The 14,103-nt window shown below is 32.6% G+C and overlaps 1 protein-coding gene across 2 annotated transcripts in view; it reads right to left on the bottom strand.

Moving 5' to 3' along the window:
- Window positions 1–6,193, bottom strand: part of LOC143205293 (L-2-hydroxyglutarate dehydrogenase, mitochondrial) — a 33,465-nt gene extending 27,272 nt beyond the window's left edge. The window contains exon 1 of one of the 2 annotated variants that reach the window (XM_076418521.1): window positions 5,913–6,193. In XM_076418521.1, coding sequence (XP_076274636.1) covers window positions 5,913–6,028 — 116 coding nt within the window. In that variant the 5' untranslated portion in view covers window positions 6,029–6,193. The remainder of the gene's footprint in view (window positions 1–5,912) is intronic. The other variant, XM_076418522.1, reaches the window with a different exon arrangement.
- Window positions 6,194–14,103: the final 7,910 nt, after the last annotated feature.

Genomic DNA, 14,103 nt, shown 5'->3' with positions numbered 1-14,103 from the left:
ATAGTAGAATATAAAATACGTGTAGTAGATTGGTTAAATAAGGTTTTTGCTTATTTTCTTTTAGTTATTACAACGATTTTTAGGTACATATTTTATTTTAAAATGTATTTTTATGTGTTAAAAATCTAAGTTTGATTATTTTTTAATTTTTAGTGAGCTCTTTATTTATTTTTTTAAATCGGTTCAATTTTCTGTTAAAAATATTTTATTTTTTTCTTCATAGTGTTAGATGTTTACTCAATAAATTACGCATAATAATATTATAATGGATAGAGAACGTAAAGGTGCAGCCCATGTGAGGAAAATATATATACAGCCGAACATAGAACCCCCTCCTTTTTTGGAGATTTTTTTTGATTAAAAATATATACAAAGGCATCGAAACGTTAGGAAAATGATTTTTTTTAGAAGATTAATATATTGATGAAAAGTCGAATTTCTAAAAAAGTCGTTCTCTGAGTTAAATCGAAGACGGATAAAGTCTTCTTATTATAAGTAAATATACATAATGGATATATGGTTGGGAGAAAATTAATTTCCTTTTTCCTGGACGCTTGATGATTCTTACCCTGATCAGCATATTGCTACCAAACACTGCTATATTCTAAGATAATAATGTCCTCATACACCCGGGCAAAAAGTCCGGTTTTGGAGCATCAGATTATTATCAAATATCTTCCGTGGTCAGCACAATCACCTCAACATAATTGAATCGTTATGGGGAATTCTAGAGCAGAGAATGAGGAATGGATTCAACTCCAACATCATTGAAGCAATTGGTGGATGTTTTGATTCAAGAATTAGAGAATATTCTGTTGGAGAGCTATTCAGACACTCTACGGATCTATTTCGCGAAGAACTGAAGTTATTTTAAATGTAAATGATGGCTCAACATCTTATTAATAAATATATATTGTATATATGTTAGGTGTTCATATTATTTTGCCACCACCTGTATACATATAACGTATGGTTGGAGGAAAACTTTGCTGAAACGACATGAAATTGAGCCATTTTTGAAACGAATTATTACAATGATGAAAATTATATCCAAAGTCCCCATCGACTGCAAATTGAATTCACAATAGGAAATTCATTATCTTCCTTCACCTTAACGCTAGACTACACAAACATTTTTAGTGACTCGACTAAGTTGTTGACGCATCCCGTCTGATTAGCATTTGTTTCGGTCTCTGCGCAGACTGTCTACTAGAAGACTCATGTTCTACAGTGACGAAAATCGGAATCAACCCCAGAAAAGTAGTAAAAAAATCATCGATGAAAATTATACGTATACAACAGGTCAATTGAAAAGTCCCCGGCCTACCATAGTAAAACACATTTTTTTGGAATTTTTTTTTTATTCAACATAATTCCCTTCAAGGGTGATACACTGATTATAGCGACCCTCCAACTTTTCGATACCATTTTTGTAGTACGATTTGTCCTTTGCTTCAAAATAAGCCTCAGTTTCGGCGATCACCTCTTTATTCGACGAAAATTTCTTCCCAGGGAGCATTCTTTTGAGATCTGAGAACAGCAAATAGTCGCTGGGGGCCAGCTCTGGAGAATACGGTGGTTGATGAAGCAATTCGAAGCACAATTAATGGATTTTTGCCGTCGTTTTCACTGACTTGTGACACTGTCTTGATTAAGCAGTACTTTCTTTTTCTTCAAACGCGGCTGTTTTCGGCGATTTTGTCCTTCAAACGGTTCAATAGCGCTATGTAGTAGTTCCTGTTGATGGTCCTTCCCTTTTCAAGGTAATCAATGAAAATTATTCCATGCGCATCCCAAAATACAGACGCCATAACCTTTCCAGGCGACTGTTGCGTTTTCCCACGCTTTGGAGCGGTGGTCATCGTGTGCAGTCCACTCGGATGACTGTCGATTGGACCTGAAAGTGAAATTATGGAGCAATGTTTCATTCATTGTCACATATCGACGCAAAAACTCAGTCAAAAGTGAGCTCGCGCGGCACACACTTTGCACAGAGCTTCCTCATACCCAAATATTCGTGAATGATATAATATACACGTTCAGTTGATATCTTTAGAGTGTCTGCTATTTCATTCAATTTCAATTTACGGTAATTCAAAATCATTTTGTGGATTTAAAATATTTTCGTCGGTAACAACCTCTTTTGGTTCTTTGGTTCACCATCTTCGATGCTCATTTCACCACATCTAAACTTAGCATTTCCTGAGGCAGTGTCCGGAAACTCGGCATCAAGCCAAGGTTTTGCTTCAACTGTATTTTTTCCCTTCAAAAAGCAATATTTTATTAACACGCGAAATTCCTTTTTATCCATTTTTTTACAATAGCAAAAGTTGCTTCACTCAAATTCTATAATTCACAAACTAATGATCTGATAGCTGTCAAATTTATACACGCATTTTTTGAGGGTTAGGGTTAACTCAAGAAACTTATGGATTAAATTCTAGTAGCGCCATCTATGTGTCAGATGGGGGACTTTTCAATTGATCGGTTAATTGATTAGTGTTTGAAAATTATATCAGTAAATCTGGCCTATTATTATAATCACATATTATTCGTATAGGCTTGGATTTATGAGATCATTAAAAAATCTTAAAATAAATGACAGTTATAGTATTAAAAATTTCTGTATTTAATATTCTATATAAGTTTAAATTACGTTTTAGATTATCAACAATATTTAGGTTATCAATATTTAAGAACAAATGAACACTAGTTGAATGAATGTTTTCGCGCAAAATTTCGTTTTACTAATTTACATATACTAAGTTCGGGTTTATTAATATTTAAAATTACGAATAGATAACGACTAAAGGAAAAGCCACGAATGATTACACGATGAAAATCTTCATTTAGTGGCGTGACAGAAAAACCAAATGTTAACCATTTGTTTATTACATAATGAGATACGTAATGTTATCATTATGGAATTGATGGAAAAACCAATGTGTTGGTTATAGTTGGTAATAATTTCGCTCTCTTATAGTCACATTGGCCAATTTAAAGATTATAACTAGTCAATATATTAAGTTATTGAACCGTAATAATCTACTAATAAATAATAATATAAAAATATGCTGTTTTATCGATTTCGCTGGAACTGGATGTACATAGATGGCATAACTTGTGCAATATTGAGTTCAAAACCATGATAATATAATGGTTATTAAAAATGTGTCATTAGGTTTGCATTTAACGTTGTTTACTGCTACAATGTGACTTTCTTTAATGACTTTAAGGTCTTTCATTTATGTTTGGTTATGACTGGCTGGCTGTACTGTTTTGTAACAAGATGCTTATATATAGCTTGTCAAAAAGTCGTTTATTGAGGAAAATGTATACAAACCAAAACATTTAATTATCATTTTCTACAATTTTTTCCCATTTTTCTGGCAAAATGGTGATGTCGTACCGAAAGAATTTGTCCAGTAAGTCTTACAATCCGATGCTTTCGAAGTTTTTTGCTTATCTAAGCCGTTCCTTCTCATTAACATCGCCGCCGCTTTTAAATCATTGAAGCTAAAACCGACAATTGAGATGTGATGAACATACATTTCTAAAAGTGTTTTATGGGCTTCGACAGCAGGTTTCTCCAGATCATGCAACAAAACTAGAAATCTCGAAAATACAAATTTGTGTTTTCGTTTATTAACATCCATATAAAGAACTTGACAATATGTTACATAACTCAATAATACTAGATAAAAAAAACTGTTATTTTATATAGATATGTTAAAACCATCGAAGTAAGGTTGTTTAACAACTGTTTACATTGGTGCTTCGCCTTTTCAACAGTAGATATCGCTGATATAAATACGTGCAAGTACCTAATGAAAAATTTTCATTCAAGAATTATTTCCATCCTTCAATAGTGAAAAGTTAGCAGAATCACTCAAGGATTGTAAAATTTATTAAGAAAATAACGTAAGCTAACACTCCCAACTACAAGAAGTAACCCTTTATATCTAGTCCACTTGAATGGAGGAACCATTGTAGTTAAAAAGTTACGACTAGTAAAATAAGATAAGTAAGTGTAAGCTACTTAGACCAGGATAATACAGCGAATAACCCCTAGTTTAAGGGTTTATGTCAATATTAGAATAAAATTGACTGTCTCTAAAAATTGAGGTGTGATTTATAAACTTGCAGCTACTGCTACTAAGAAAGTTCTAAGAAAACGTTTTCATTCTTTTATATATCAAAAGCACATCAGCATTGTAATACTTCTTATTTAGTTCTTTAGAAATGATAAACGGGGCGGTACATAAACTACGAAGAATGAGAAATTCAAAACTTACTTCAAAAATTATCATGTTAGATCTCCATCAACGGGGAAATGAAGACATGTTTTTTTATAGCAACAGTAGACGTGTTGTTTGTAAAGGATGGTCCCCATGGACTAGCAACAACTAATACAATTTTTAATGATAATGCACTAATATTCTTAAAAACCTCTACTTCCTAATTAATTCATAGTTCTTATATTTTAGGTGATTGATGAGTTCATCAACACCATCTATTGCTGATGAGTAAAACTAATAATTTTACGCCATTTTGATAATTAATTTTACAAGAAAATAAAATGTTCCATGGTTAGATTGAATTAGATTTCAAATTTGATATATTGCATCAAAGTACGACAGAATCAATGTGAACAAGAACATACCCCGTGAAAGTAATTTATGCGCCTATAGCGATGAGAGTTGAGTTTTCCATTGTAGTTCTGAAATCAGAAACAGGGGTGAAGAGTGATGCGACCCCTGCTCTTTTGCCTTTGAAGTGACTTGATGATTCGAAATAGCACAAGAAAATGTTAGAATGATAGAAAAAGAAAATGAAAATGTCAATTTATTGATATGCAAAGGAAATCTTGTTTGTGAATTAGAAAAAAAAAACTATAAAATCGGATTATTATTGTAAACTTTTGAACCAGTAGGAAGCTAAAATTCTTGAAAAATCGAATAATAAACTTTTTTTAGCATATTTTAAAGTCTCCTTTTACCAACTATGGGTTTATCTGGACTGGATCTGGAACGGCCCTCGGCATTAAGCCTACCGACTGGCGAGTGACCAACTTTCGAACTCATCCCAGAAGACATCCGGTCTTACCCAGCCTGGTTACTGGCGTGACTGGGATCATTTTCCTTGTCGGATTTTACACACTTGCCTAGGACAACCACAAATATCAAACAGTCACAAACATAAATTTACGACCATGCCCCAGTTCGAACCCGCGGCTATCGCAACAGTAGGAGGACCGTCCTGTCGCCTTTACCACTACGCCACCAAGCCAGCTTAATAAACGTGTTATCAATATAACACAGCTGCTGTTCAATCGAATGGTTTCAATCAGTTCCTCCTGACTGAAAAATGGTCTATGAGTCTAATGACAAATATACAGCACCGCTAAATATCAAAACAAACTGGAGAATCTAAAATTATCTATTGTACTATATCAATCTGCTCCATTTTTCAGCTTCAACATCGTCTGAATTATAAATAACCTCTTTGCATAATAAAGCACAAAAATTCCATTTTTTATTTAAATAGTAACGGAAATATTGCTTTTTTTTAAGCTTCATAATACATCAACAAACCGTTGTTTCAAGTTATGTCATAAGTTGTGTTCTAATTGCTAAGCGATTACATATTTTTATATAATAAAATAGTAATAATCAGTAAAGTACTTAGAAAGTTGAATTGAGTGTATAAAAATTCGCACATTTAATTTAAATTCTAAATACATAGCCGTATATAAATAATTAGATAAGTTTATTTGCTTTTTCGTGGACTATATACACGTTTTATCAATTAAATAATATTAAGTAACAGAGCTCAAAAACTAGCAATAACTACTAGCTCACGTTACCAATGTTTTCGGAAAAAAATTAAATTAAAAATTGATTATATCTTACCTGACAGTGGCTAGTGAGTAAGACCTTTCAATTTGTTTGATGCCATCACAAAAAACATGTTTGGATTTGCTATTAACGATCACCAAACCTCCCAAAAATCGAAATATTTGCGACATTTTCACGCGCTACCAAAAGTCCGACGAAAATAGGGTTTTTTTTATTTTTCCTATCGAAACGTTCGATTTATGTTACGATTTGTGGAAACGGAACACGCACACACCGACTCTACCTACGTCGGTGGCAGGATTGCTCAGATCGGCTGCGGAATCATTTGGCGATATAAAATCTAATAGTAAGAGCGTTTTTGCGCAGATGTAAAAGCAGTATTTCTAATTGTGTCAGAAAATTGATTAGGAAAACGTTATTATTACGTCATTAACTAAAGCTACCTTTATAGTTTGAGGGAAAGTTCCGTCATCACCCAACAGATGGAGCTTGTAGAAACATTTAAAAAATCGTATATTATCGTTTATCTGGCTGTCTAACGTTAAGGGGTATAATTTGTTGTTCCTCAAAAAATGCTGTCATATGATTATGCTTTTTTGTGGAAGTATATTAATGAAGTATACTGAGCAAGCAAGCTATTACGCAAGTGATTGAATTTAATTTTATCAAAAAAAAATGTACACAGGCAGTAACAGAAGAAACCAAGAAAATACAGGGATATTAAAGTGACTTGACAAGGAGACATAGCAACGGAGTAAACAAGAACTAAACGTCAAAAGGCAAAAACGATAAAATTATTTATCAAGATACCTCTTTTCTTTCAAAACTTCTATTCAAAATTTTTCATTTTTCATAATGAATATTTTCATTAAAAGGGAAAATCAAAATATAAAGGTATAACAGAACAATGATAATATAATATTGGTGTTTCTGATATATTTTGAAAATCCACTTACTTCAGAAAGAAAATTTATTAAATCAAATACCAGTCAACAACCTGGTCTCTCCCAAAGTTCGCCAATAATTCAATAGATGAAGACTGCTTTTGAGTAAATTATTGGAGGAATGTCCAATAATTATAGATATATAATGTAACTAACACTCTATAGATATATAATGTAAATGTAAATATTAATAGCAATTTATGTATGTTAAAACGATACATTTGATACATGATAGAATCATTTTAATAACACCTATGTACCTATAGCCTAAAGGCTGATGCTGGCAGCTTTTAAACAACCTTTATTCATTTGAATACTTGATATTACTAACAATATTACTTATAAATGGTAATAGAGAGTTATAAAGGATTTCTAGAATATTAATAGCTTCTTGTTTTGACTAGCATAGTTAATATTGGCGTTGGGAACTATCGACTGAAAACAGTCGAAACAGTCGAAAGTCAGAAAACTAGCGACTGAAAATAGTAATTACTATTTTCAGTGAAATGCACAGTTCGACTGTTTTTTTCAATTCATGATGTCAGACGAAGATGTACGGCCTTTTCCTGTATAAACTGTGAGAGAGAAAAGGACGAAGATAATTGCTTGGACCTGTTAATTTTATGTGTTCTCCAACGGTTGTATAAGCGGAACGGAGATGTACATATTCCTTCACGTACTAACTTTAAAAAAGAAAAGGAAAAAATAATTACTGAATACTATTAAGATGCAATTAATAATTTCATTTTAAAGGAAGTAGATAATTAAAAATGTTCGCGCAATAACTACTAGAGCTTTTTTATATAAAGTAAGTGGCTTATTTATTATTGAACGAAAATATTTTTTAACAAAAATCCAGAGATTATTCGAAATATTATCTATTACTGCCATAAAAACAGTTAAAAGTATCTTACTATTTATCATTTACAATTTTAATTTTTTACCCTATTACATTAACTGAAATAATAAATAACTCTTGAAAAATATTGTTCCAAAATCCTGCTATATTAATATACAACATTGTTATTTACAAGCAAACCACCAAAAATATCATAAAAGTATATATATTACATATAAATTCATATAAGCCTAAGTTCCGCATATTTTTGTCAAGGTCACGGCTAGGACGACAGGGCCAGAACGTAAAAATTCAGTCGAATGAAACTAGTGGAACCAAAAATAGTATCTAAAAGTACACGACTGAAACAGTCGATAGTAAAAAGTAGTCAATTACTAAACAGTCGATGGTCGATTTCAGTCGATAGTTCCCAACACTAGTTAATATTTATTTCACCATTTTCTTTCAATAAATGCTTGTTTAAGAGAGAACTGCATCAGAATACGTACAAGCATTTAATATATTTTAATTTAATATGCATTTCAGACCCAATAAGTATGTTAGTCATAGATACAATAAACAATAATCGTAGTTAACATTTAATTTCTTTCATTGATTGCTGTTTCGTCAGCAGATTGATTTGTGGGCGACGTGTTTGTTTTAAGTGTCATAAAACCTCACCTAATTACCTAGTATACACACCCCATAATTCATTATAAAGCATATTTAATCGTTTATAGTTTTTTTAGGCATTTTGTTCTATTAAAAAAACTAGACAACATTGTTGTACGTATAATATCATTCAATTATACGCCATAGTTTGCGTTTTATTTTGCAAAACAAATAGATCAATAGACTATTGATTTACGGTAAATATTAGCAATTGTTATCAAATATATCCTATAATTATATTAAACCAATAGTAAGATTATTCTGCGCAATAATAAAAATATTTTAATCTAATATATAGATAGATATATAGATAAGTTTAAAAACATATTTATTACCTGCTTAGTAAATTTAAATTTATCAACGCAATTTTTTTTTTGGCTCGTTATGCTGTCTATATTGAAATGTATGCAAAAGTTATTATAATTAGAATACATTTTTGTCAGATTTACTGAAATAACTATTTTTTAAATATATTTTAATGTCTCCTTTTTACCAGCGAGATTTTATCTGGACTGGACTTAAGTTTGACGTGGGCTCCGAACCACGGGCCTCGCCATTAAGCCTACCGAATGGCGAGTGACTAACTTAGAAATCATCCCAGAATACATCCGGCCTTACCCAGCGCGTTTACTGGCGTAACTGAGATTATTTTCCTTGTTGGATTTGAATCCAGCGGCATTTGAATCCGCGACTATTGCAACAGTAGGAGAGCCGTCCTGTCGCTTTTACCACTGCGCGAACTAAGCCGGCCTGAAATATTTTTAAACAAGAATGCAACGAAACTATACTTATTGAATATTAACTTCTGTTACAATATTTAAACGCAATACAGACGCAATTGAACTATTGAATATATTGCTTATCTACGTTAATTGTTAGCATTATTTTGGTGTCAAGGTAGGGAATCACAATAAGTCATGAGTGTATATTATTAAGTAACACATTTTGTAATCTTGGGAAAGTTATTGAAACAAAAAAAGCTTTTATTTAATGACTGCTGTATTTCATATTATTCCATAGGATACGATATGTTAATGAAGAAAAAAAGAGGTGTTTAATGGGTTTAATATATAGGTAATATATATGTAACATAAACATATGTGATAATATTTTAAAGATCTAGTTATCCTAGATTGATAGATCATTCTAAACAAAATCTAGATTTAGATAATTAAAGATCGTTTAAATTCAAGAAAAAAGCAATACATATTATCATATATCAAAAATGAAAATTGAATTGTTTAATCTTGAAATTTTTAATAATTGATATTTAAACTTTTTAAGTATAGTGCACAGCTTGTTATCTGTTTAGCCCAATAGGATTATATATTCATTCTTTTTTACTGTCAAGGCAACCTTGAGCTCATTAAAATGTTATTGAACTCATGAAGCCCTTGATTTCAATATTTTTAGATTTTTTGTTTCTTCCTTTTACCATCTTAATTGCTTCAGTATGTCTCAACTCCTAATACTGAAAGGTATGTCGTAACTGGAGAAGTAATTTTAGTAATACATAATTATTAATACATGTTTAGGGTTTCGTTTCGTTTTACAACCACCATTAGCTTTAAAATTATGTTTCTCAATATATTTATTTTACCAAATGTGGTACCATAAAAGGTCAGCTGAAAAATCCCCGGCCTGACACATAGATGGCGTTTCTAGAATTAAATCCATATATGTTTTAGTTAGCTTCAAGCCTCAAAAGATGCGTGTATAAATTTGACAATTGTCGGATCATTGGTTTGTGAATTATAGCATTTTGAGTGAAGCAACTTTTGTTATTGTGAAAAAATTTATAAAAAGGAATTGCGTGTTGATAAAATATTGCTTTATGAAGGCAAAAATACAGCTGAAGCAAAAACTTGGCTTGATGCCGAGTTTCCGGATACTGCCCCAGAAAAGTCAAATGTCAAGGATTGGTATGTTAAGTTTAGACGTGGTGAAATGAGCACCGAAGACGGTGAACACAGTGGGCGCCCAAAAGAGGTTCTCACCGGCGAAACATTAAGAAAATACACAAAACGATTTTGAATGACCGTAAATTGAAATTGAATGAAATAAAGAAAGCTCTGTGCAAAGTGGGTGCCGCGCGAGCTCACTTTTGACCAAAAACAACGATGAGATGATGATTTGGGGCAGTGTTTGAAGATGATAAAGCGTAATAAACCCGATTTTTGCATCGATATGCGACAATAGATGAAACATGGCTACATCATTTCACTCCGAAGTCCAATCGACAGTCATACGAGTGGACTGCACACGATGAACCCACTCCAAAGCGTGGGAAAACGCAACAGTCGGCTGGCAGGTTTATGGCGTCTGTATTTTGTTATGCGCATGGAATAATTTTCATTGGCTGCTTTGAAAAAGGAAGGGCTGTCAATAGCGACTATTCCATAGCGTTATTGGACCGTTTGTAGGACGAAATCGCCGAAAAACGGCAGTATTTGAAGAAAAAGAAAGTGCTGCTTCACGAAGACAATGCACCGTGTCAAAAATCCATGAATTGTGCTTCGAATTGCTTCCTCATCCACCGTATTATCCAGATCTGGCCCATAGCGACTATTTGCTGTTCTCAGACCTCAAAAGAATGTTTGCTGGGAATAAATTTTTGTCGAATGAAGAGGTGATCGCCGAAACTATTTTGAAGCAAAGTACAAATCGTAATACAAAAATGGTATCGAAAAGTTGGAGGGTCGGTATAATCAGTGTATCACTCTTGAAGGGAGTTATGTTGAATAAAAAAAAACTGATTTTGCCAAAAAATGTGTTTTACTATGGTAGGCCGGGGACTTTTCAATTGACCTGTTAAATGGTGGTTTTCTCAGTAAAGATTTGCCTATTTTTAATTTAAAAAAAGGCCAGAATACATGCAAGCCCTTCTGCAAACACTCAGATTATATAATATTCCCACCAATGAAGCTTCTTTAGTACAAAATTAGAAAGAATAAAGTAATGTGTGCTGATACATCAGTTTGACAGATGTTCAGCGAACGAAAAAAAAATTTTCATACATAACTGACATAAATTGAGTAGGCGGTTAAATAATCGCCAATAAAGACTCCCCGATCTAATCACGACGAAAGACATCATCAAGCAACGTTATAGTTAATGCCCTCTCATAAAATAGACCCGCTGTAACCGGAGATTCAGCTTTCTATTCTAGTTTTCGCAAGTTCGAACTAACCTTGATAGAGCCAATTAATAATCACCTACGAAGTGGATTAATTATTAAGAAAGTAGCAATTATAGTCCCTAACTTGTGGTCGTAAATTATAGAAGCAATCGATAGTAGAGGTTTTTTGGCTTTTCTACATAAAGTAATGGAATTATAATAAAATAAAACGTAAATTTGGCCAAACGTTGAGAACTCTGTAAACTTTATTTTAAATATACATCATACGATAGATGTTTTTTTTTTCTTAAAAATTAGTCATTTATTATGAAAAAATCTTCTATTTTATTCGAAGTATTATCCATCACTAGTTACTGATCATGGATACAAATAGTTATACGAACTTCAACGAATTACCAGCGAATTTACTTTTGTTGAATTTATTATTATCTGTATATTTATCCAAACAAATCATTGGTCTATGATTTAATAACAATACAGGTGTTCCATATCTCCCAAGAAAGAGAATTATAATACATACTAACTTGATTAATGCAACATTTCTACTTAAACATGTCCCATATTTTTGGAAGATGACTAAATTTATCACAATACCAAAACCAATAAAGTCGCCATATTAACTAAATTCTTAGACCTACGTCACTGTTGTCAGCAATAATTAGGCACTTGAAAAACTTCTTCTAAAAAGATTAAAACCAGTTATACCGAGAAAAAGATCTAATTATTGTCCATAAGTTTGGTTTGATGAAAAAATATTCAACAGTTGACCAGCTGTATAGACTCGAAGATGTTATTGAAAAAGCCTACGTAAATTAAAATATCTGCTCAACTATATTCCTGGATGTAATACTTGAAGATTATGTTATTATTTATGTCCAGTCTTGTTATATAATATTGTACACCAGACAATTTCAAAATGGAATGGATATCGCATGTGACTAGGTCAGACAAGTAATGTGGTTTCAACAATCAGGCGTCTTCTTGATGACCTCCGAGATGTCTGAGCCAACCATAAATCTCCGCCTGTTTTTCGGCGTCAAAATTCGTTTTCTTTGGAGACCATCTGACAATTCGCTTAATTTTTGATATCTCAGAGTTAGGGCGAAAGTGTTGTTCGGTCAGAAAATGTGCTATCGACTTGATAGATCATAATCCAAAGGAGCAATGTCTAGAATGTTCTATTTTAATATTCCAAGATAAGTTTTTACTTCTTGAGGAATATGTGGACGAGCATTGATACACCTTGTTAAGCTGGTACAGCCATATACAGAACAAGATCTTTGGATGGTGGATGGTGGCGAGGATATCCCTACATTTTTTGTTCAACTGGAGTTGTCATAGTGTTACTTTTTCGTCTCTAATAACCATACGATGCAATCTTCAGTCTTTTCTGTCATTGAAGCAGTTGCTGATAGGTGAAGAAACACCGTTCAACGTTTCTAGGTTTTAATTCACATGGTAACCAATATCTTGCCTGTATAACCATTCCCGAGGCTTTTAGTTGACGGGAAATAGGTTGTTGAGTAATCCCTGATGAAGGGACAAGTTCTTGTTAAGCTCTAGTTTTCATTTAGAAGCTCCTCCAGTTCCTCCAATTGGAACCATTCTCTTCATATTCTTCATTTAATACCTCTGTTACGATATGTCTCTATTATCATTATAAACTCTTTAGCTGCAGTTATTTTGCAATTACAGACAAACATAAAGTTTCAGCAAGTCGAGCTTGTTGGGTTCAACAATAGTCACGTGTAACCACTTAGATGTATATCACGTCGTGTCTAATACCCAAATGTAATGATGAGTTGTATACTAGTATCCAGTCACGATACGTCCAATTTGTACAATAGTTTTGTTCATTAGTTTTGCTCCTAGTAGTGTCCTCGTAGCGTATGATTCGAAGATACGGGTGTAACAATCCCGGGTTCTTCTTGTCCTACTCACCGAAGATACGCACATGCATAACATATACAGAAATAAAATCATGATATATGTTAAAATGTCATCGGTAATAAGCACCAACATCAAGAATATCCAAGAATAAAATTTAAAAAATCAGATTATCAAACTCCAGAAAAAAAAATCAAGTACCACAAAAAGCCAAACAAGCTAAGGAGTCTTAAGTTTTTCGTATTTTTACACCAAGATACAAAACCAGATATCGATGGTTTCATATTAAATAAGCATATACATAATGATATAAAGGGTACTGGAAAGTCCTCAAAAATATATTGACTAGAGGAAGATGTAAAAAGAAAGAAATATCTAAAAGAAATATCTAAAAAAAATATGAACCTACATAGATACTTTTTTTAACGTTTTCATCTACTGAAATTTATTACATTCAGATAGTTTGTTAGGAAAGTATTATGATAGTTTTCTATAATTTGTTCTTGACTCACCAAATCTTAATGTAACTGCTCTAATTGCTTATATGGTTGGACAATGTAGGGGTTACGACCCTAAAATGTGAAAAGAGGTGCTAAGATTTCTGCCAGACAGACTGACAAATTTCTTTAGCAAAAATTATTTTCTGTTTTTCCTAATGGATGGATTTCAGCTAGTATATCTCCAGCAATGTTTATTCAAAGGTACCATACTATAGCGCGTTTGAAAGGTAACCCCTCATAGAATATTCTCGGTGTAAAGGTGGCG

The sequence above is a fragment of the Rhynchophorus ferrugineus genome, unplaced genomic scaffold (genome assembly GCF_030347505.1).
Source record: "Rhynchophorus ferrugineus isolate W39M unplaced genomic scaffold, kcgeb_rfMv2 rfM11, whole genome shotgun sequence".
NCBI lineage: Eukaryota > Metazoa > Arthropoda > Insecta > Coleoptera > Curculionidae > Rhynchophorus > Rhynchophorus ferrugineus.
Note: the sequence above shows the minus strand (reverse complement) of the source record. Positions and strands in the feature narration are given on the sequence as shown.